General features: G+C 35.6%; 1 protein-coding gene across 2 annotated transcripts in view; it reads left to right on the forward strand.

The window, feature by feature from the left end:
* Positions 1-25891, forward strand: part of LOC150110586 (DNA (cytosine-5)-methyltransferase PliMCI-like) — a 678915-nt gene that overhangs the window by 251367 nt on the left and 401657 nt on the right. For both annotated transcript variants that reach the window (XM_090399829.1, XM_090399828.1), the window contains exons 11-12: positions 10622-10803; positions 16672-16849. In XM_090399829.1, coding sequence (XP_090255955.1) covers positions 10622-10803; positions 16672-16849 — 360 coding nt within the window. The remainder of the gene's footprint in view (positions 1-10621; positions 10804-16671; positions 16850-25891) is intronic.

Here is a 25891-nt window from a genome sequence, read left to right on the forward strand (position 1 = left end):
ACCAAGGAAAATAGGAGTAGAAATTCTGGAAGTCATCCCAGTTGGCTCCTCAGTAGTACCAGAGAATGTGAGGTTGGGAGTGAGAATTACATGAATAAACTAAAAAAACAACAAGTAATAAAGTTAACAACTCTAGTTGTTAACTTTATTACTATATATTTGAATGTATTTATTACTATATATATGAATATATTTGAACATGATAAAACAACAAAGTGTGTGCATTTACTATTACACAGGCTATTGGTTCGTGGGTTTGTTGTATACTGCTGGCAGATATTAATGTGTCGTGATGAATTAATGAAGCCCAACTTGATGTGAAATCATCCCTTTTCGTAATTTCAGCTGATTCCTTGAGCACTCGCGAGAAAAAATGATATCTGTGTTGCATTTTAGTTTCTTGCCATGCAAACATATAATAAAAAAAAACATTCTATTTGATGCCATCAAGTAGAATGGCATCAAATAAAAATGTTCCACATAGATATACTGTTTTCTTCTCAAGAGCATCCAAAGAATCAGCTGAAATGAAGCATTTTCTGTAGTGCAACAAAAAACATGAGATGATTTTACATCATGTTTGGGCTTTATTAATTCATTATCATGATGCACTCATATCTACCAATAGTAAACAACAGCCTACAAATGCAGTCAGCATAACAGTGAATGCATACTTTCCTTTGTTTAATAATGTTCAAATATATTCACTAGAGCTGTTAACTATTATTACTTGTCTAATTTTTGAATTTATTCCTGTAATTATACTGAAGTGAAACAAAAGAATTTTCACAAAACTAGTCAAGAAAATAAATACTTTCTATGTGATATTTTTTATGTGGAAAATACTGGAAAACATACTCCTGGCATGTCCTGTCTTCATAGAAGCCTATGCAGTGATGATAATTATACCTGCACCATTACACAAAAAGACATAAAGAAGTCTGGTTGATGCTCTTGTAAATTTTAAGTAATTGCTAAAATTAATGTTGCTAATAAATTGTTGATTCTCAATTATGCAATACAACTGCTCAGTCTCAAATGATCAATTCTCTTGTCTGTTGTTAGATCCTGAATGAAGGAATCTTGCAAAGAAATCATTCATTCAGAATCTAACATACTAAACTTACTAACAAAGAGAAATACTTGCACATCAGCTGAAATTGAAGTGAAACTTCTTCACTTTATGTATAAAATTGCAATTTTTATCTTATCTACCATGTATTTAATCTATTGTGATCATATTAAGATCAAATTAGAGAATGTCTTAAAAGAGGAATAATTTAACTTATTTTAAGCCTCACTTAAGCTGTATAGAATAACTGTGAGTCACCAGATAGATATTAAGTAACAATTCTTAGAAGGTATACTACTACACGTGTCCAGCGTAACACCGGTGGCAGTAGCTTATGCAGAACGTACGTCGACACGAATTACGTGAATACAAGAGCATAACAGCAAAAGGGAGAGCAAGGGATGAACCCAAAGGGAGAAATAATAAGTCGTGTGAAAGGGAACTAAAAAAAAAGAGGGTGCTCGAAGTATCGGAGCTCTCTCTTGTTGTATCATTTTCCTGCTTCGTAGTTCAGAAGTTAGCAGGTAGTTCGTGTAAGGAGGGGGGGATGAAGCATCTGTGCTAAAACGTCAGACAGCGAGCGTTCTTGACAATGGAGTGGGATTCTATGGAGAGCTGAAGGTAAAATTTCCAGTCCTAGCAGAATCAAGCTGTCACTGAAAAGTCCCATCGAAATGTTTCCTGAGATGCAAAGATTCGAGTCCGTGTTCGGCAGAAATTATGAAGATAGCGTAACCCCTACACTGGCATAAGGACAGACAGCCAATAGACAAGAGGTAACCAGATGTACACGTGGTGCTGAAAGACGCGAGAAAAAGTTTGGTAAAATAAAATTACTCTATTTTGTGTTTAGAATTCCTTAGAAGAGAGAAGATTATACGTGAATGTAAATTATGAACATTATTCTAAAGAACTTTGTGGACTCTAATTAGATAGTCAACCTCCTTCTGAGAATACGAAGAATTGTTTGGAAGAAGTCTTTTGTGTTGTATGTGATTGATTTAACTTAATGAGATTAGAATTTGGAATTTTGGTAACTCAGTAACATTATTATTATTATTATATCAGGCCACTCCAGGAGTCCTTAGACTCATTGAGGGAGGCCCTAAACATCATGTCCACACAACTATGTGATTACATTCTCACAGTATCTATCATACCTTGCCTTGAACTCGTTCACCGTCATAGCACCCACAACAGACTCTGGCAGCTTATTCCACTCATTTACCACTCTAAAAGTAAAGATCCCAGCTCTAACACCCCCTGCTAACTACACTCTTGCCCAGCTTCCATAGGTGTCCCCTAGTTCTCCCACCACCAGTCCTGATCTCAAAAATATCCTCTGAATTAATCCTATAGAATCCCTTTAGCAATTTGAATGTCTCGATCATATCTCCCCTCCTCCACCTATCAACTAGTTTCTGCAACCCACAAATCTTCAACCTGTTCTCATATGGTTCATTCCATAGACCTGTTATCATCTTAGTCACTCGCCTCTGGATCCTGTCCACCTCCTCCCCATCAAGAAGGAACCGAGGTGACCAAATCTGTGCACAGTAGTCGAGATGAGGTCTTATCAAGGCTCGGTACAGAGGTACAATAACTTGCTTGTCTCTGCTCATCAAGGTATTTTTCAACAACCAAGTGAGTTGATGAGCTGATTTAGCTACTTTTGCAATGTGCCCCCTAAACTTCATCTCCCTATCCACCAACACTCCCAAGTCCCTGGCCTCATCAATCTCTTGGAGTACAGTTCCACCAATGTGGTATACTGCTGCTAATCTTTTCACCCCAAAATGCATAACCTTACATTTTGTCACATTAAATTGACATCCATTCTCCTTAGCCCAGAACTCCAATCTATCTAAGTCATCCTGCAAGACTTTGACATCTTCTGCATTCACTATTGCCCTACCCAACTTTGCATCATCAGTGATCAAATGAATTGTTCCACATAGATCCTTCCTTATATCGTTAATGAACAAATTAAACAGCAGTGGTCCAAGAACTTAAGGGTCAAAGCTGTATAACTGAGAGGAGACCTCCACATAGCCTTTAAAGGAATGCGGAGAACCGACCAGGGCTTCTGACCTAATGTCCAATCCTCACCTTCTCGTGGTGCACCCTGTTGGGTATCTACTTTGATACTGAACGAACGAGGATGGGCTGGCAATTTGGGATTTAGCCGACCAAATTGTATTCTTATTGGTTAAACCAAAATAAAAAATGATGGTACAACATGACAAAATTTCATGCCGGCTGGGGCGTCGCCCGGTTAAACAAGGCCCCCGTTGTTTGTGCCAGGGAACCAGGGCGAACAGCGAAAAGTCAGCTACTGGAACAAATCTGAAAACAAACCCCAACTCAACATCACCAGAGTTAAAGATCGGTACTATCAACGTAAGAAGCCTGAATGGCAAAGAAATGGAGCTAGCTGAGGAATTAGATAAGTACCAGATCGACATAATAGGGGTGACTGAAACAAAAAAGACCAAAACTGGTGAGATCTTTCTGAGCAATAAATACAAAATGTTATATTCAGGCAATAACAATCAAGGAAAAGAAGGAGTAGCCATAGTATTCAACACAAAATACGAGGCTAATCTTCTTGAATGGCAGTCAGTCTCAAGTAGAGTAATGTGGGCAAATATAAGAATGGGGAACTGGACAATGAGACTTATTTGTGCCTAAGGTCCCACAGAAGGTTCTACTAAGGTAGAAGTGGAGGAATTTTTTGAGGTTTTAGAAAAAGCAACTGACACAATGAAAAAGGAAAAGTTGGTCCTTGTTGGGGATCTAAATAGTAGAGTAGGAAATGATTGTGAGACATACAAAAATATTTTGGGAAAATTTGGAGAAAAGAGCAAAGCTAATAATAATGGCAAATATCTGTTGGATTTCTGCTCAGGACATGGACTGGTTATTACTAACACCATGTTCCAACATAAAAATGTGCACAAATTCACATGCAGAGAAGAGGCTAGGAATAAGAAAAGTCTCATTGACTATGTTATTGTTGATAGTGATGTTTTCTCCCTGGTGCAGGACACCAGAGTGTACAGAGGATTTGAAATTGGAAGTGATCACTATTTAGTCTTGAGCAGGATAAAATTGAATTTCATATTGAAAAGAATAACATGTAAGAAAGTTTTAAAGCGAATAAAAGTTGAGCAGCTCTCAGATGTAAACTGTAGACTAAAATACAGAAATATTATTGAAAAGAAAATGAAAGAGTTTGAGAACAGGAATCAAACCTTGAAGATTCAGTGGCAAACTCTGAAGAAAACATTGATTGATTCTGCCAGAGAGGCATGTGGTGAGGTTGTGTGCAAAGATAAAAAAAATCAGAACTCCCTGGTGGACACAGGAAGTTAAAGAGGCAGTGAAGGAAAAGAAGAAAGCATATCAAAAGTTCCTGGCAAATAAGTCAGCTTTTACTCTTACAGAATACAGAGACAAATGTAAGAAAGCTAAACAGTGTGTAAAACTAGCTAAACAAAAGTCATGGGAGGACTTTGGCAAGAATATAGAAAATAAATATCAAGAAGGTGGCAAAATATTCTGGAGGTTGTTGAAGAAGCTTAGGAATGGAGGAAAGAGTGCTGTAAAAGGAATTAGAGATGATAAAGGTGAATTGAAAACAGGAGAAAAAGATATCCTTGAAGTATGGAGTAAATTACTTTGAAAAACTGCTAAATGAAACAAGCAGTGATGACAGCACAGTGATAAAAAACACTGACCAGGCATGCAGTCAGGAATACATATCCATACTTGAAGTAGAAAAAGCCATCAAAGGCTTGAAATGTGTAAAGGCAGCAGGAGTAGATGATATTCGACCAGAAATGCTGAAGTATGGTGGTATAAGAGTCTTACAGTGGCTGCACTGCACAGTTCAGAAAGCCTGGACAGAGGGACGAATTCCCGATGATTGGAGTAGAGCTCTCATAGTACCCATATATAAAAAGGGAAATAAAACTGAATGTGAGAATTACAGAGGTATTTCCCTACTGAGTGTTCCTGGCAAGATCTATGCAAGTATACTTGAGAAACGGTTGAGAAGAATTGTGGAAGAAAAGCTTGGTGAAGAACAAGCTGGATTCAGGCCAAATAGAGGCTGTCAGGATCAGATCTTCACTTTACGACAAATAGTCGAGAAAGCATGGGAATATAACAAAGATCTGTATTTAAGTTTTGTCGATTTGGAAAAGGCATATGACAAGGTGCCAAGAGAGAAGCTATTCAATACGCTGCAGTTATATGGTGTCAATGGGGCATTATATCAAGCAATACTTAGTCTTTATTTGAGTTGTGAGTCAGCAGTTAGAATTGAAGGAAGTACAGGAAGATGGTTTAATGTTAAATCTGGTGTGAGACAAGGATGTACATTATCCCCTCTGTTATTCATTATCTATATGGATCACATTATGAAGGAATGTGGTATTAAACCTGATATCAAAATTGGAGATGTTAATGTCAGCTCTTTGCTTTATGCGGATGATGTTATACTTCTAAATAAATCCGCTACAAGTCTGCAAGATTCTCTGACTAAATTGAATAACTGTTGTAATAGATATGGTATGAAGGTCAGCAATAAAAAGACAATGAAAATAGGCAGAATCATTGAAAATGTCAACTGTGTTGTGAATGGAGAACCTGTGGAACAAGTAAATCATTTCAGCTACTTAGGCACAATTTTTACTGAAGATGGTAAACTAAATATAGAAATAGACAACAGAATCAGCAAAGCTGGTATCGTGGGAAGTCAATTGAATAAATTCATATGGAATGAGAAAGAAATTAGTCGGAACACTAAATTAGCTGTATACAAGACTGTGTTCAAACCAATTTTAACTTATGGATCTGAGAGCTGGGTCAGAAGTAAAACACTTGACCAAAGACTAGAGACCGCAGATATGAGAGTCCTGAGAAAGATTAGAGGCGTGAACAGATGGCATCAATGGCAATATCATATTAAAAATGAGGATATTAGGAAAGAACTTGACATTGTCAGCATCCAGGAATGCGTTAGCAGAGCTAATCTCAGATGGTATGGTCACTTAAATAGAATGGGAGAGGAAAGATTAGCAAAACAAGTGTTCTCTGCCAGGTTGGCAGGAAAACGACCCAGAGGAAGACCAAGATATAGGTGGATTGATACGGTACAAAGTGCCTTAGACGATAGAAATATAAGATCTGATAATGTTGGAGTCTTGACAAGTAACAGACTGATTTGGAGGAAAATTGTAGATAGGAAGTTAGTAATGATGTAATTTTTTCATGTAGTACTGTCATATCCTGTACACCCCTTGAGGGTACATGGCAGGAATTTGATGATGATGATGATGATGATGGTCCAAGAACAGAACTCTGTGGCACACCACTAGTCATAGGCCCTTTTTTGGACTCTACTCCTGAATAAACTACTCTTTGATATCTCTCCATCAACCAATCACCTATCCATCTCACCAACCCTATATCCATTCCCATATGTTGTAGTTTACGGATTAGTATTCCATGTGGTATCCTGTCAGACGCCTTTGCTAGGTCCAGCAGTATCACTGTAAACCCATTTCCCCTATCCAGTTCAGCCGTCACTTTGTTATAAAACTTGAGCAAGTTACTGAAGCATGATCTACCCTTCACAAAGCCATGCTGTCCCCTGTACAGTATCTCATTTTGATCAATTCATTCCTGTATTTTTCCCTTGACTACTTTCTCCAAGACCTTCACAACGACTCCTGATATGCTGATCGGTCAGTAATTTGCAACCGTAGTCTTGGATCCTCCTTTATGCAGTGAAACTATTTTCCCCTCTTTCCACACCTTCGGGACTAAACCAGACCTGAGACTCAGATTAAACAACATGGTCAAGGGCACTGATAATTCCTTAGCCGCGTCACGCAAGACCCGTGCCGGTATACCATCCAATCCCACAGATGTGTTCACATTAAGGTTCTGTAGTAGACTAGTCACCTCCACTTCATTCATCACTATTCCCGTATAAACTAATGGTTCCTTCATTTTTTCAATGTCACCACCTGGATGATATGCTTTTGCAAAGTGCGCGCTCAGTAACTCCACTATATCGACTGATTCAGTGACCTCCTTACCATCGTCATTCCTTAAAATCATTTTGCCATGTACAGTTTTTTTCTTGCTTGCAGCATATTGAAAGAACTGTTTGGGATTCTCTTTTGCTTGCAAAGCTAGTTTCCTTTCATAATCCACTTTTGCTTTTTTTACCACACTCGTTACCTTTCTGGCCTGCACTTTATACCGTTCGTGTGCCTGCAGGTCACCCCTTTCTTTAAATTCCCTCCACAGTTGTTTCTTTTTTTGCAGCTCAAGCTTAATGGTGTTATTCATCCATTTAACCCCTACTTGTTTTACTATTCGGACCCTAGGTATACAATCAGCCATAACCTCCTGTAAATGCTCCTTGACCACTTCCCATGCTCTATCGACGTCCAGCCCTTGCAGTTGTACATGCCATGGCACTGATCCAAGCAATCTCCTAAGCTTGTCATACTTGCCAGCACGGTAATTCCACATATACCCTGTCTTAATCGAAAATTCAGCACCTTTAGCCACCTCCCAGGTCAAGACCTTATGATCACTCTCACCAATAGGTGGCAACATGGTCGTATTCATTATAGTCAAATTCTCAGATGCTATTACCAGGTCAAGCACTCTCACACCCCTAGTATTTTCAATTACATGCTGTCTCAGATAGTTATCCCTTAATAATTGAATAAAATCCTTTTCCTTCCTCACTTGTGTCCTCTCCTCCTTCCAATCAATGTTACCATAGTTGAAATCCCCCATAATAATTACCCTCCTTCCACTCATTTCATCAATTTCCCTATGCATACTATCTCCACCATCTATTCCATCACCTGGTCTATAGCAGCACCCAACTGTATATTTTATTCTGCCAGTCTCAATCTCACACCAAATAGCCTCAAATGAGCTCCTTTCCCTATCCTGCGATACAACTTCAATTCTCCTTGGCTGCAGTTCATCAGCTATCATCAGTAATACCCCTCCCCCATTTTATTCTCTCTGTCTCTCCTAAACATACTGTAACCTACACATTCTATCCCACTAACTATATTATCTTCCGTCAGCCATTTTTCACTAATGCCAATAACCTGTGGCCAGGAAGAGCCAATCAAGGCCAAAAATTCTTCCTTCTTGTTCCTAATACTTCTGGCATTAGTATACATGAAATGCAGTGATCCCTTAGTCCCACCCCTATATTGATGCATTATTCTAAATGACCCATTCCCATTTTTTGTCCTTAGTGCTGGCTCGGGTACATTATATACATTCTTACACTCATCTGTCTCACTGATGTCTGCATATCCATCCCTCCCCCCTGGTAGTTCTAGTTTCCCTGGTTTTGCACATCCATTTTCACTTCATTCAGCAACACTCTTTCCAGTCTCTGCACACCAAGTCCATTCAAATGCAGGCCATCCATCTTGTATAAGTCCTTTCGCCCTTCAAACTCATTCCACATGTCCACGAATTCCACACCACACCGTCTGCATAACCTACGCATAATGTCATTTGCGATTATGGCCCTCCTTCTAAACTCCTCTCTGTCATACCGCGGCAACAGACTAACTGTTCTAACTCTGTCACTCTTTTCTTTCGCTACCTTTAACAATACTTTCAAGTCCTCTCTCATAAAAAAATTTATCACCTTTCAATTCATTCGTACCTGCCACAATTATTAATTCTTTCACCCTCTGTTTTTGCACTCTAATACTCTCACTCACATCCTTAAATTTCGCACTCGGTAAGTACGATTTAGTTACACTGCCATCTATCACCCCTCTTAATAACGAGTCACCACATCACTCTTTCCTTCATTTCAGAAACTCTCTCATTCTTACGCTGTTTATTTACGTTAGCCGAATCACTCTGGAAAGAGTTTTGCTGGTGCTCTAATTGCTGCTGCGCATTTTGTATCACTGCGTGCAACCTAGCGATCTCACTTCCTACAAATAATTCCTCATTATTTTTATCATTTAAACCATTTTCTCTCTCTGTATGGTTGCTTTCACTCTTTCTTAGATCACCACTCTCATTGCCATCTTGTACATCGCAATTCCCTATCAATTAGAATGTTTGTTTATATTATCTTATGAATAACTTGCAGAAGGAAGTTTTAGCTTAACATCATATCATTTGCAATCTATCCCAATTTTCAATTACTGTATTTTACGATGTTTCATAACCTTTGATTTAATTTTGAGTATGTTAATTTCTTAACTCGAGTTTCCTTATATTGAGTCAAATTGAATGTGTGAATTTTTTAGTGTATTTTGTTTTGATATTCCAATAAATATGTCATATTTACCTAAACTTGTCATGCCTGATTACGATTCCAATCTACCACTTATAAAAATAGAACTTATTTTGGCGGGAAGGAATTAGAAAGTGTATATAATTATAGATTTAGATCACGACTGCAGTCTGAATCTATACAGCTGTATTAAAGTATTGTGTATGAACGCCTCAGAATCTAGTATTGTAATCTAGTAAGAGGAAACAATCTTAGCTGTAAGCATATTAGGCCCGATATCTGAAGAAGTAAAATAGCGATAGAAAGATAGAATAGGAAGGTATAAAAACAGAAAAATATAGAGAAAGCAACGATGTAACACTATGTTTATTTTGCTTTCATGTGCGGTTATTTTCTGTATTTAACAAATTTTTCAACACATGCTCATGCCAGTCTATTAAATGTGTGTTTCTTAAATTAAGAAGTTACTTTCTTAATTGAGATATCAATGTTTTGAAATATTCCTCAAGTGCTTGTCTAAAAAAAAATCATATACCTGCCACTGCATTAAGTAATGATTTGAAATGCATCACCTGATTTAAAAATAGTACATACATCATTAAATCAAAAAGATGAAATGTGGGTGCATTCAGGGTTTGGAGTGGGTCCACTGGTCATCGTCTGTGGTTCCATGAAGTACCATTCTCTACACTGATGAGTTTAAATTATACAAAAGATTCAGTGATAGAATAAAAGAGAATTATATTAGTTGATAAAGTACACATATGCATTGTTAAAGAATATATGTGAATCATTGCCATATTTTTTATCATGTAGTTTGGGAATGTATGAATTTTATTATGTAAATAATAAAGGTTTGGTTCATTTTAAGAATAACTTCTAAGTTTTGACTTAGCAGTGGCTTGAAGTATGAGAGTTGGGGTATGGGTTTGGCAGCAAGGAGAGATGCTGCTATCACGATAACAGAAGTTATTATACACAGTATTTTGTTTAGCGAAAATTGAGAATTTATTTAATATTTTAAAATATTTAAAATGTCCCGGTTATCTATTATTCCTGACTGAAAAACTGGTAAAAGCTCTCTCAAAAGTTACAAGATTTCACAAAGAACTATTTGGCTTTTTATTATCTGATTAATTTATTTGATTTAATTTAATACAAAACTAGCTATTGAGCAGTATAATTTGTGTGTACAATTCCAAAAATGAACTTTGTTGTAAAACTTTGTTTTACAGGTAAGTGTACCACCTCAAGGAATAACAAAATTTACTGAAGATTCCCTTTTACGCCATGCTCAGTTTATTGTAGATCAGGTACAGAGTTTTGATTCAGCTGCAGATTCTGATGAGTCACTTGTTATTTTATCACCTTGTATGCGAGCTCTTATTAAGCTGGCTGGAGTTACCTTAGGGAAAAGGTAAGAATTAAAAAACTTAATTTTAGATAAAATGTGGATGATGGATAATTTCTCAGCCGTAATTCCTTATATTGATGAGAATAACAATAATCTGTAAAGAATCCATAATCCACTCCTTGCATAAAAATATTTATTTGAAATGATGCCGTTGAATATCTTTTTGAATTTCTAGTTAATGTTGTCAACTCTTTTTAGCTTTGTTATAAATTCATGATATTTCAGAAAACTTATCTAGCATTTAGAACAGAAAACATTTCCTTGCTGTATTTGCAAATTATTATTTTTTTGGATCTGTAATGTGGATGATTTTTTACTATCTGGAGGCACACAAAAAGATTCTTGGAAAAAAAAAAAAAAGAAAAACTTTACATCCTAGAATGAGAAAGAACATGGAAATTCTTTAGAAAAAGAATCAAATGAAATTTGATCCATTCTTGATGTTAGTTTCCTATTACACTCTGTTCATCCAAATTAGTCTGTTAATTTTCAGGACTCTTAGCAACAGCTAGCATAGATCTCAATCTTCCTCTTCATCCATTTCTTACCATTCTGTTTAAGTGGCGATATCACCCAAACTTACCTCTATTCACACATTTTCTTCAAAATATATAAGTACTTTCCTAATAGGGTGTAATATTAACATTATCTCCTTCCCCCCCCCCCCCCCCTCCAGTTTTTCTCACATCACTTGTATGTGTTGCCTCAAGTCTTTGATCATTTGTTTTATTACTAACCTAGCTTGGATCTATAACTCTTAGATCAATAACTTAAATTAGTTTGAAAACTGTCTTGTATGTAATTTAGTGTTCTGTTATATTCTAAATAAATTTATTTAGTTTATATTTATTCACAATACCGGACCATCTCTTGTCTCTTTCTATATTTAGTTGACTATCTTCACTAAAAATCATGTAAATAGCTGAAATTTTTTACTTCTGTAGATTTCCATTCGATATGTAGTTTATGTTTTCTTATCTATTTTTACAGTCTCTCTCTCTCTTTTTATTGCTGATTTTCATATCAAATTTGTTATAGAAGTTGTTTAGTTTACTTAAGAAATCCTGCATTCTCTTACTGGTTTTATTTAAGAGTATAAAATCTCATAAAGAGAACAGCTGAGATTATCTTATTTCACTATTAAGCTTAATTCTACTTTTCTTCATAGATGATTGATAATATTTGATATAGGGTGCATCCTTGTCTCACACCTGATTTCACTCCATCTTCCTATACCTCTTTCAATTCTAACAGCTGAATTATAAATTAAATTCAACTTAAAACTTACACTATTTAGTGATCACAATAAATTTCCATTCATCATCATCATGCTTATCAAGGATTTAGGCCTAGCATGGCCTGTTGCCTTAGAAGTCATCGTTGAATCATTTAAGAGGACGTCCTGGTTTTCTTTTTCCTAATGGCTTGTACTTTAAGGCTTGTTTTGGTAATCTTTCTGTTTTCATTATTTGAACGTGTTCCATCCATTTATGTTTATATTTTTTAATTTTTTCTGTTACTGGTTCTTGGTTTAATTCTTTCATAATATCTTCATTTCTTTTATGATCAAATAGGGTATACTTTGCAGTTTTTCTCATAAACTTCATTTCTGCTGTTGTTAATCTTTGTCTTTTTTTTTGTTTTATTGTCCAGATTTGGCTTCCATACATTAAGGCTGCTAGGGCTAATGTATTGTATACTTTTAGTCTGGTTTGTTTTTGAACTAGGTTTAAACTAGGTTTGGTTTAAATATAGAGTTAATTACACCTGTTATTTTTAAATATTTTGCAATTTTTATGTTTATATCTTTTTCATTTTCATATGTGATCACACATCCTAGGTAGTGTAAATGAATTCACCTGTTCTAAGATCTTGTTTTCTATTACTATTTTAGTTCTTGCTGCATCTTGTCCTTTAAAGGCCATATTTGATTTTTCCTTTGATATTATCATACCATAATCTTTGGATATCATTTAGATCTAAAATAGCTTTCTATAAGTTATTTTCAGAATTTGTAATTATTATTTGGTCGTCGGCAAAGAGTAGTGTGTTTAAATTTACTGTAGGAGAAAGTTTAATTCCTTGATGTAAATTTTTATTCCATTTTATTATTATTTCATTTAAGTAGATATTAAAAAGAGTTGCTGAGAGGGGACATCCTTGTCGGATCCCTTGTTCTATCTCTCTCATATATGATAGCTCATTATTTTCATATATACTTATGATAGCTTTTAGGATATTATTTGGTATTTGTCTTTCTTTTAATAATATGTTTCTTTTAACTTTGTCAAATGCTTTTTCAAAGTCAATAAATGCAATATGTGTTTCTGAATTATATTCTCTTATTAATTTTAGGCAAAAGGCTGGGGCTATACATGATCGTCCTTTTCTAAATCCATTCTGTACTTCTAAAATGAAGTTTTCGGAATATTTCATTAGTTTGCTATTTAAGATTCTGCTATATATTTTGTAACAGGAATTTAGTATACCGATACCTCTATAGTTTTTAGGGTGATCTCTATTACCTTTTTTAAAGATAGGAATCACAATTGCTTTTTTCCATTCTATTGGGGGGGATACCAGTTGAATAAATTTTATTTAAAAATAATGAGTCTTTCTTTGAATCTTGTTCCTGCGTATTTATATAGTTCTGAACCTAGCTTATCTTCTCCGTGTGATTTTCCGTTTGTTTCTTTCAGACTGATTTCTAATTCTTCTTTAGTTACTTCCTTTTCATTTTCGTTAGTTGTTTGCCAGTTGTCTTTTTTAAAATATTTGTATGTCCACAATTCTGTGTAGTAATTTAGAAATTCTTCTAATTTCAATTCGGTGTTTAATTTTATGTTTTCTTTGGTATCTGCATTTAAGTGTTTCAAAATCTTATATACATTGGGTCTTATTTTATATAAATCATGTTCTAAATTAGAAACAAATTTGTTCCATGATTCTCTGTCTTTTTCTGACTTCTCTTTTAGCTATGGCTCTTATTCTTTTATATTCTATTTCATCTTCTAATCTTTTACTACTTAACCATTTGTGATAGGCTTCTTTTTTCTTTTTATTTCTTTGATTGTATCATCCCAGATCTTCAGTTTTTTTTCTTTTATTGAATTTTTTGGTCTTTCCTAAGCTTTCATTTGCTGCTGCATTTAATATCGTTTTTATATTAAGCCATTCTATTTCTATTTCTTCATTTTGTTTTATTTTATCTAGATACTGGTTAATTCTTTGTTCATATAGCCATTGTACATTAGTGTCATTCAATAGTCTAGTTTTATAAACAAATGTTTCAATTTTTCTTTCTGTTCTTGTTACTTGTAACCATTTAGGTGGTAATCTTAATTTTATTTTAACAAGGAAGTGGTCACTGCTTATTTCATATCCTCTGTGAACTCTAACATCTAGTGCAAATTTTGATGTCTTTTCATTTAATATGAAGTAATCTAATATTGATTTCCATCCTCTTGGTGCCCAAGTATATTTATGTATGTCTTTATGTTTATAGAAGGAATTCATTATTTAGGTTATTATAAACTACAAAGTCAATCAATTTTTTACCATTCCTGTTTAGAATATGTTCTCCATGTATTCCTATATTATTATTAATTTTCGTGTTTCCAATTCTTGCATTTAAGTCTCCTGCTAAAATTACATAATCATTTTTATTTAATTTATTATATATGTTTTGTAGCTTATTATAAAAATCAATATTATCCTGTTCTCTTCCCTCTTCTTGGGGGCATATAAACCAATTATTGTTAAATAGCCTTTATCTATTTTTATTCTGGCTTCTATTATTCTTTCATTCCATAATTTATAATGTTTTAACTGTTTTGAAAGGGAGTTATGAATCCAAATCATGACTCCTGCTTGTGCTCTTTGGTCTCTTTCGACTCCACTGTGTATCACATTAATATTTTCAGTTCTCATAGTTCCTTTTAATTTCTTTTTTGTTTCAGTGATTACTGCTATTTTAAAATTTCTTTCATTTAATAATTGGTCTAATTCTATTTCTTTATATGCTATTCCTCTTACATTCCAGTTTGCTATGTGTATTATATTTTGTCGTTTCCATTTTTGTTTTACCTTTTCCATTCCAGGGTCGTTTCCTATAGATTCAATCCGATTATCTTTTTCTGTCTGCTTACTAGTAGAATTACGTTCTCCATGTCAGGGGACTAGCCTGATGATGGAATAGTTCAGTGGTAGGGCTGCTACCTCAAGGCTTCTGAACTTGCCTTCTTCAGAATTTAAGCCCATAGGAAGAATAGGGTATATTGAAGGGGGAAAGAGTAGATTATAGAAGAATTATAGTAAGATTTATAGAGAAGGCATAGTTGTAAGGCCAGAAATGAAAAGACCCCATGGCCCTTGAGTACTCTAATAGCATAAGGGTCATAAAATAAGAAGAGTTGGCTGATAAGGCCTTATAGGAAAGATTAAAGTAAGTGGATCTTCCCCAAAGTAGAAGAAGGAGAAGATAGATCCAGCTAGGGATCCATGGGAGTGCCGCTTCCCTTACAGTCAAGATGATTGCCTCTTATGGCCCTGTTGGTCCACGAGTCCTTATTCAGTATATTCGGACCACTCCAACACACACACACACACACACACACATGGTGGGCTCCCCTATCTGCCACCCAGGGGATGCGCTCTCTAGGGGTTAGTGTCCCCCGAGAAATTTCCATTCACGCCATGTAATTAAAGCATTTTAAGCAGCTTTTCACTTGACACCTAATCATATTCCTTTTCCAGTTCTTCAAGTCTTTAAACACTCAAGCAGTCGTCATCTGTATAAAATATATAAAAAATATGAGCTTCATATCCATGCTATTTCAATAGTATGCAAATGTTATATTCACTTCATTGGACACTCTGCATCCATGCAATTATTGACATGTATACACATCAAGGCTAGTACAGTGGTTATTGCTGATATTTATTATTCCCAAGAATTCTTAACTATGTAATTCAAAGGAATAATTTTACAGGAACCCTGAATATTCCACTGTAATTCTCAAATACAGTTTTACTTCTCTTTTTATAGATGGATGTTATAAGTGCTCAACTCTAGTAATCTCTAATTTGACCTTCTGAATTATGTTGTGCAGCTACTGAAAAACATGCTATATGTATTTGAGCATTTTTAGTTGAATATCATCTGTTCCAATAGCCTTTTTGCATTTTATCTTTTCGATTGCTTTTTATACCTCAAATATTGATATGAACTCCTAATTGCATTCCTTTTCAGTATTTTCTACCACTGTTCTGACATTTTTTGTTTCATTTAAGACTTTCAAAGTACTTCAGACATCTAAGGATATCTTTAGATTTTATTTCACCTGTATCAACTCACTTCCTTCACATTATTCTTTCCTCCATTTCTACTGATTTTCAATAGTTTCTAGAACATTGTGTCACATTCCCTATATTTATCTTCTGTATCATTAACAAGTGTTCCCATAACTTTTCAGAACATGGTCAAGATATCCAGCCATCGTCATTATCGAAACTTACTAATTATTTAAAGGAGCAGTGGCACGCTGTATTCTACCAGTAATAAGAAAGTCTTCAGTAATACATTGAATGAGTGTTGTTATGCTAAAGTTAGTTGGTATAATAACTGCTATTCATTTCTTTTAATGTGTTGCAAAACATTAATTTTAAATGTTTTGTTTATGTATGCATGTATCTCATGACTTTTGAGAATAGTGTACTTATTGTTTAGAAATTTCTGTATTGCTTCTTAAAGAATTTAGCTTTAAATTTGAGAAGGCATTCTCTCATTATTCACTACTGATTATTTTATCAAGTTTAATGAACTTTTTATTTCTTGCATGGTGCATGAAAATTATTTAATTTTCGTATCAGACGTGCTATAAGAAGAGCTGAGGGAACACAGATTAAAGTGAAAAAACCTTCACATTCTTTGGCTACTACTACTCTTCTTGTGCACAGCATATTTGAGACTTTCTTTACAGAGCAGTTAGAAAATGATGGCTCAAAGCCTGTAACAGCACGTCGAAGGAAGCGATGTGATGTTTGTGAGGTACAAATTTTGGCTTTTTAAAATATTTAAATGTTGAATAATAGTGAAATTAATTTATGTACTTTCATCATTTGAAAACTATGAAAAGAGATTAGAAAGCAGAACATATTGATTACCTTCTATATGCGAATGGAATATGAAAATAAATAATGAAATAAGCAGAGCTGGTATAACAAGGTGCTTGTAATGTGTATGTATGTACGAGGCGGTCTGAAAAGTTCTCAGCATAACAAGGAAAAAACGAATTTATAATTTCAAAATTATTTATATTTTTCGACATAATCTCCCTTAAGACTAATACATTTATTCCAGCAATGCTCCAGCACCATTATCCAGTCCCTGTAGTGGTTCTCAGTAAGATCTGCAAAATACCCCTCTACAGCTACAATCACCTCTTGATTCGACAAAAAACTCTGATCAGTGAGGAAGTGTTTTAGTTTTAGGAAGAGAAAGAAGTCAGAGGGAGCCAAATCTGGGGAATAGGGTGGATATTCCAACAATTCATAGTGCAGATCCCTTAATTTTTGCCATTGCCAAAACATATTTGTGGGCAGGTGCATTGTCCTGATGAAAGATGATTTTTTTCTTCTGCAAACCGGGTCTTTTCTCATGAATTTTTTCATCTAGTCTGGTTAAAAGATTGGAATAATATTCTATGGTTATTGTTTTATCCTTTTCAAGATAATTAATAAACAAAATATCTTTAACATCCCAAAACATCGATACCATAATCTTTCCCACCGACTTTGGATGGAATCAACTTTGTCCTCTTTGGCACTGAACAACCGGCTTCTGTCTACTGTTTTGATTCTGGTGTGTAATGGTGAATCCAAGTCTCCTTCATAGTAATAAATCGATGCACAAAATTAGTTTTATTCTTGTTAAAATGCTCTAATCACTGTTCAGAAATTTTCATGCAAGTGTATTTTTGGTCTGTTGTGAGCAAGTGCGACACCCATCTTGCACAAAGCGTTTTCATTTGCAATTCTTCTTGCAAAATATATCCTACACATTCTTTTGAAATACCTATAGTCTCAGCAATTTCACACACTTTGACTCGCCGATCATCCAATACCATATCGTGCACTTGATCAATGATTTCTGCAGGTGTTACACTTTTTGGATGTCCTTCACGTGGATCATCTTCAAGGCTGGTACAGCCACATTTAAACTAGGCAGCCATTACTTAATTGTTGAAAACGAAGGAGAAGAGTGCCCATAAACTTTCATGAACTTTGAATGAATTTCTTTTGGCATTAAACCTTCTTTGACAAAGAATTTTATCACTGCACGATACTCAATTTTGTCAATTTCAAGGGATGCAGACAACACTTTTGCTTCAGACAGCTGCACAAAACAAACTACTTGATAGAATGACTATCAATTTTACATGGATGCTTATGACAGATGTACCAACTTAGAAAAAAAAATCGTGCTGATAGTGTTTCCGTCCATGGCAAGGGCTGAGAACTTTTCACACCACCCTTGTATGTATGTGTATATTGAAAAGTGAATCATATAGTAAGGCGTTGACATTGCTGTTATTCATCACACTTCACATTACATTTGAAGTGTGATGAATAGTGGTCTCATTAGAGTGTGTGTTCAAATAAGCAACCCTTATCAGTTTTTTAAGAGTTTACTTCATCTATTGACACATTTACGTGTGTCAATTGAATCTACTATGGAGAGCCAGGAACAAACTGTTCAACATCTGCATTGTCCCTTCCATGATATATGGAGTATTAACAATACTGGTACCTTTTTCATGAAAAAAAAATTGGCCAGATCAAGATCCAGGTATGTCCCTAGATTTCTCTTTGACCATTTTTTTCTTACCCTTGACTCAAGTATACCTAAAAATCTTGAAAGTAACATGTCTATACACAAAGGCCAGGAGTAGGGGGGGGGGGACTTTGGTGAATATGTCATGGCTCCGATTATAGGCAGTAGTGAGACTGGGCTCTCACAGGCAGAATTGCTAACTGGAATTGAGTATTGGGTGCAGTATTTTTAGAGGAGACTCAAGATAGAAGGGAAGTTGATGTGCTGCTAGTGATATTGGATGGTTTGAGTCCACTTAGGGTTGAAAGTTATGTTTGCAATATAAGTAACAAGATGGCAGTGAGTTTGAAGAATGTGATGTGATGTGGAGTCTTTAACAACAGCCCAAGTGGGTGATTTGCTAGTGACTGTGAAATGCTTTATAAAATGTATCTGACTGGTGCTAAATGAGTAAACATTATGAATAACTTTAATTATCTCAAGATTGATTGGGTGGCAGGGAAATCGCTTCAGAAGACGGAAGCCGAATTTATTGAGTTGTTGCAAGTGTGGCAGAAATTTCTGTAGGTCCAATTGTTCGACCAGATTATTTGTGTCAGAGAGGATTTCTAAATGTGTGACTGTTGTGCTTAAGGTTGGTGGCATTGGTCATGCTGTACCGACCAGACGTGGCTAAGTATTTAGATGTTCCAATCAGAAGCTTCATGCTAAACTATAAACCATGAATTTATAGGAAATTACTAGGTTGGATGAGAAGAAGAATATCAAATGATGCAGTATTAGAGTGTGTGTTCAAAGAACAAATAAAGTATGAGTTTAATAGATGTGCGGTTTTATTTAGCAGAAAAAAAAAAAGTGTTCTCTGCCAGGTTGGCAGCAAAACGACCCAGAGGAAGACCAAGATATAGGTGGATTGATACGGTACAAAGTGCCTTAGACGATAGAAATATAAGATCTGATAATGTTGGAGTCTTGACAAGTAACAGACTGATTTGGAGGAAAATTGTAGATAGGAAGTTAGTAATGATGTAATTTTTTTCATGTAGTACTATCATATCCTGTACACCCCTTGAGGGTACATGGCAGGAATTTGATGATCATGATGATGAAAAAAAGATGGTGCAAAAGGTAATTTGTCAGACGTGAAAGGCATAAGGTGCAGACAAGCATCATACATAAAGCTAAGTCTGAGTATGAAAAGAAATTAGTTCTGCAAGCTGAAGACAATACAAAAGAGTCTGCTGTTTTTTTGCTTGCTGTTGAAACAAAGAATAAATCTAGAAGAATAACTATTGAACTTGGATTTTATTCAGGTGGCAGATGCAGAAGATGTAGTTCAACTAATTAGTACTTATTCTGCTAAGAGCTATCAATCCTGGTATATGCAAAATACGTATTTAGATGGAGCCCAGTGCTTCTTTTTCACTGAATGAAGAAACTTGGATGTATAAGGAGAAGGAACTTGAGCTGTTACATAACCTGAATAAGAATTGGCAATAGGGGCTGTTGGAATATAAGCTAAAGGAGTGTTTGGCTGAACTGACTGTATTTTGACTTGACCATATAATTTGAGCCTCAGCATAGAGAAGATTTCACATGAGTGGAAAGAGTGTATGATAATGTCATTGCACAAGTGTGATGCATAGACTACTGTGTACAACTGTTGACCTATCTCTCTCTCTCTCTCTCTCTCTCCCCCCCCCCCCTCTAGAGTAGTGGTACAGATTTTGGAAAAGTTGGTAGCAACTTGCTTACAAATATGGGTAGCAGAGAATATATTTTGTAATGAACATCATGAGTTTTTGCAAGGAAAGTCATGTTTGCAATAATGTTACATTTGGTCAAACAGTGGAAAAAAATTGTCATGCAGTGGCTCAATTGGCTTAGTGACTAGTATATCCACTCTCTTTCCAAGAGATTGCTGTTTTGAAACCTACCATGGATGTTTGTGATTGTCCTATGAACTCTGTGTGGAAAGGCATCCCCAACCTACCACTTCTAGCAGAGGGCTTTGCTCCCAGTATCCTGTGAGGTATAGAGCTACTATACAGCATCTAGTGACGTCAGATGTTAATAACTAATGGACAGACCATGATACTTTTGGACTTTGCTAAAGCTTTTAACAGGATAAAGCATGGGGACTTGTTGCATAAGTTATAGGATATGGAATTGGATTATAAACTCTTAGCTTGGATAAAGTATAGCTAGTTAACAGATCTGGAAAGGTGGTGTAAGGGAAATGAAAGTTTACAAAATTTAAGGTGATCATGTATGCCAGGGATCAATCCTTGGTCCATTTATTCAATCTTTATATTAGTCCTTGGGGAGGATTTGACTGGAGACATACTGCTATTTCATGATGATGCAAAAATAGACAGGGCATCAGGAATGAGACTGATATGCATCACTTGCAATGATTTGAATAGGCTACAATTGTGGCATGCAAAAATGGCTGTTAGTGTGTTAGTAAATGTAATGTTATGCAATTCAGTATGATGAGATATCCAATGGCATATTATATTGGCAAGATTATGCTAGAAAAAAACTGATCAGGCTAGGAATCTCAGAGTTGAGTAAATAGAAAGTTGAAGTTCAGGAGCCATAAAAAAATTACAAATACAACTCTGAAGATAATTGCAGTGCTAAAATGAATGTTTACATTAATCTTGTTGAGAGGCTTATACGCTGGTTATACATGATAACTAATAATTAAGGAATTGACAGCGTACACTAGAAATATAAATTAAATAAACTTTAATATATACTTTCCGATATTTCGGCAAACGTCACGTTGCCATCTTCTTGGGAACTTATTACAAAGACAAGTGCACACCAGTACTGCATAACAGCAAATGAGAACCAAAGCTAGGAAGCTAATGTTTTCCTAAAGTCCTGATGGTGCCCCTTGGTGGGCTATATTGGTAGTTCTTGGCCTTTGGGCTGAAGTTCTTCTGATAAATGTTTCCCAAATTTGGGGCAGTCTCATGCATCCAAATTTGTTGAGATTTGGCATGTTCCTAAGGGCTGAGGCTGATTCCATGAATAGTCTTTCATATTTGAACTTGCTGAGGTGTATTACTGTGGCTTTCTTCCATCTTATTCTGTGGCTAGTATCCAGAGCGTGGTCTGCAAGCCCAGAGTGGCTGTACTTGTGAAATCGGATGTAATCCTTGTGTTCTGAGATTCTGATATTTGCTGTCCTGCCTGGTATATACCAGGTCCCTTGCAGCTGTAAACTGTCCTACTTTGGCCAAACAGGCAGGACAGCAAATATCAGAATCTCAGAACACAAGGATTACATCCGATTTCACAAGTACAGCCACTCTGGGCTTGCAGACCACGCTCTGGATACTCGCCACAGAATAAGATGGAAGAAAGCCACAGTAATACACCTCAGCAAGTTCAAATATGAAAGACTATTCATGGAATCAGCCTCAGCCCTTAGGAACATGCCAAACCTCAACAAATTTGGATGCATGAGATTGCCCCAAATTTGGGAAATATTTATCAGAAGAACTTCAGCCCAAAGGCCAAGAACTATCAATATAGCCCGCAGGGGGCACCATCAGGACTTTAGGAAAACGTTAGCTTCCTAGCTTCGGTTCTCATTTGCTGTTATGTAGTACTGGCGTGCACTTGTCTTTGTAATAAGTTCCCAAGAAGATGGCAACGTGACGTTTGCCGAAATATCGGAAAGTATATATTAAAGTTTATTTAATTTATATTTCTAGTGTACGCTGTGAATTCCTTAATTATTAGTTATCATTATTAGAATGTGTACATGTAAGGATAAGCCAGTCACCTTTCTACATCCATTTATGTGGTTTCCTTCTGGATTAATGCATAAGAAATGTAAATTAATTGTTAACCTGATGGAGTCAGTTAAGGTTCGAAACCAGATAAATGAGGTCACTTATACTAAAAATAAACTGCCATATTTCTTCTTGATCGCATTTACCTAAGACAAACTCTCAATCAGTGGTGGCCTATTCCATATGCTCACTGCCCACCAAGAGAAGAACCTATACCTCATGCTTCCTTGACACCCTTAGCCAGCTTTGAAAGGTGATCCTGAGTTCTACTTCTAGATCCACAAGCTGCAAATCTTACTGTCTTTACCTGTTTTGACTGAAAAACCATTTTGGCAAAAATGGCTGCATCAAATATTTCAAGAGCCACGCCTGAAAAAATGCCATAATAATTGAAATTAAACAGTGATATTTCTGATTGAAATAGTTTATTTCTCTTTAAGCAAAACTAAATTAGACAATACTCTAATTCTTTTCATTAAAAAAAAAAAAAAAATTAAACCAGTGTTTGAAGATCCACACAATTTTCTCAGAGAGTTTCTCTTGTGGCTTGCAGGCCGCCACAAGTTTTTGATCCCTGGTCTGTGCTGCAAGAGTTCCTTACTATCCTGTATATTTCTATCATATCTCCTCTCTTTTGTATCTTTTCCTCAAATTTTGAAGACCATGTTGGTTCTCCCATTTCCTCCAAATCCAGGTGACTTCTCAGTGAATAGCAGTTCAGATGTGGTCTTAGCAAAACCAGAGTTGGAGAATAACTTCTTACAAGTTACTTCTAAATACTAATTCACTGATCACAATAACTCTCGAGATTCTAGCCTTATTGAATACTTCCAACAACAAATTTCCATTAATATAATCCTCTGGTCTGCAGTGCCTTCTATTCTAAATTTATCCTTCCATTTTGCAACATCGAACTGAAATTTACTGTAATTTGTCCATATAATAAATCTTAAAAATCAGCTTGCAGGGATTATATAGCAGTTTAACTGAATATCACACTCAAAACCCTCCCCAAATCATTAACATATATATGTATATATATATATCTGTTAAATAACAATGGCCAAAGTGCATAACCTATCTATAATAGTGTGACTGCAGAGTTGGATAATGGAAACATATATTGCCTTCATATAGTTTTTTATTATCAAAGTCATCACTGTTCTGACAGTATGTGATCCACATAATCCTCTTTTTATGAATCACTTCAGGTTTATGCAAAGATATATGAAAGGATTCCATAATTGAGTTGTTAATGCAAGACGTACCTTGAAAACCATGTTATCTTTTCTACGCACGCAGTGGATGCATTTCCTGACCAGCCTTTCCAGATGACCACCCTAGAGATACAAAATGGTCTCTAATTTGCTACATTACTCTTAGCTCCATCTGTATATAGTAGAATTCTTTTGCTCTCTTTTCACACAACAGGAATTATATATGTGCTGAAACTGAGATTGAACAACCAGAACAGGGTCATTGCTAATAATTTTGCACCTTCCTTTAACACTCGTGCCAATATCCTATCCAGTTAAACAGCCATAGCATCTTTAATACTTCTAACTCATTGACCTCTTTCTCTTCTTTTTGTCCAGTTCCTCTATGGCCTACAGACCTAAGGAAATCTGCTTGGAATATATATACCTTGCTACAATGAACACTGAACAACTCAGATGTTTTTGTGTTGACACTTTTTTACTATCTTCATTTTCTAGGATTATTCTTGCATTACCATTCTTCCTTTTACTTACTACATTACGGTAAAATTCTTGTGGACTTCCTTTGACATGTTTAGCTAGCTTTTTTTCATAATCTGATTTTGCCTTCATATAGTTTTTTATTATCAGGCTGTTTATAGTGCTCCAGAGTCATCACTGTTCTGACAGTATGTGATCCACATAATCCTCTTTTTATGAATCACTTGCTTTAAAATGTTACTCATCCATTTAACTCCTGTGTGATTAATTTTCCTAGAAAGTTATACCCGACTTATGTTATGAAAGTTATGCTGTCAGATATAACTTTCCTTAAATACCTGTGCATTGTTGATACCTCTGCCACACAGCTTTCCCATGCTAAGGCACTGCCTTGACTGCCCTCTCAGTTTATTACACTCACCTGGCTCATAAGTTTCTATATGCTCCTTTTTAGTCCGAGCTCTTTTTCAGTACATTTGTCATATCCCAGTCAAAGCCGCATAATTATACTTACAAATTGGAAATATAATGATCAGCTCATTTATAGATTTTCAAATGATGTTACTAGATCAATTGATCTTGTACTCCTAGTTCCTAGGAGTACAAGATCCTTCCATGTGGTGGAAGGATCGTATGATCCTTCCATCACATGTTGCTTGACGTAGTTATCCTTGAGTAAATCTGTAAATTTATTTAAACTCATCTGGCATGCATTCTCCTCCCTCTAGTCTGTATCCTCTTATTGAAATTTATGGATTAACTCTACATAGAAACAGGAATGAAATAGGTAATTTATTAAATAAACTAAATATTTACACCTAGTGTTTTGACAGTTCAAGCTATCATTATCACAAGCACATTGAAGATACATATGCAGCGAAGACAAAATTAAAATAGGACAGTCATGTGTATGGAGGATGACAGTGACACACACTGCCAATATATCTTACATAACAAGAGCAAATCTGGAAAATGAACGGGCAGATATACCATTTCTCACTTTCCACACTTGAACATAATGGAAGCAGAATCCTAACACTCAAAAATCCTATCAGGTTTTTGTTAAAAAAAACACAGTATCTCTTTATTCTCTCCTCTCCCACCCCACATTTCTTGCCTGAAAAGGTAAAGCAGAAAAACAGCAAATTCTGTTCCCTTCAAGTGACACAGAATAATACAATAGGTCAGTCATGAAAGAGGAAGTGAAAAATACTTTGGTTAAATCCTGCCCATCTGCTGTTACCAGTTGCCAACTATCGAGTACTGTATCTATTCAACAGAATTTTCTGCGAGAATGGGTTTATACCAAGCAAAGGGTGATTAGAGTTGGCTTTTCTCACATCAATAAACTATCAACCTATTACTCTGACCAGGAAAAATGGTTAACTTCTTATCTTTAAGCATCCCCCCCCTTCCGACGACCTGGCTACTGCAAATATCTTTCTGCCGTCGATCATCTTGTCCGACTGGAATCATTGATTTGAGATGTCTTCCTACAATGTGTACACTTAGTATCACTTTTCTTTGGTATGGAAAAAGTATATTTATTTGATATAAAGCATATGACACACTACTGGGAGATTTGCAATGTTGAGACCTATACAATTTTGGTCTCAGAATGGATCTCTCTCTTTGGCGATCTTTCAAAATGGGTTCTGATTTTCTCAGCAAAAGACAGATTGTGTGAATTTTGGCTTCAGACAGGGAACTTGCACTTTAATCTCACTAGAAACTGTTTTCTACCTCAC

Source organism: Typopeltis vanoorti, chromosome 1 (assembly GCF_054136105.1).
Source record: "Typopeltis vanoorti isolate ZY-2024b chromosome 1, IOZ_Tvanoo_1.0, whole genome shotgun sequence".
Taxonomy (NCBI): Eukaryota; Metazoa; Arthropoda; class Arachnida; order Uropygi; family Thelyphonidae; genus Typopeltis; species Typopeltis vanoorti.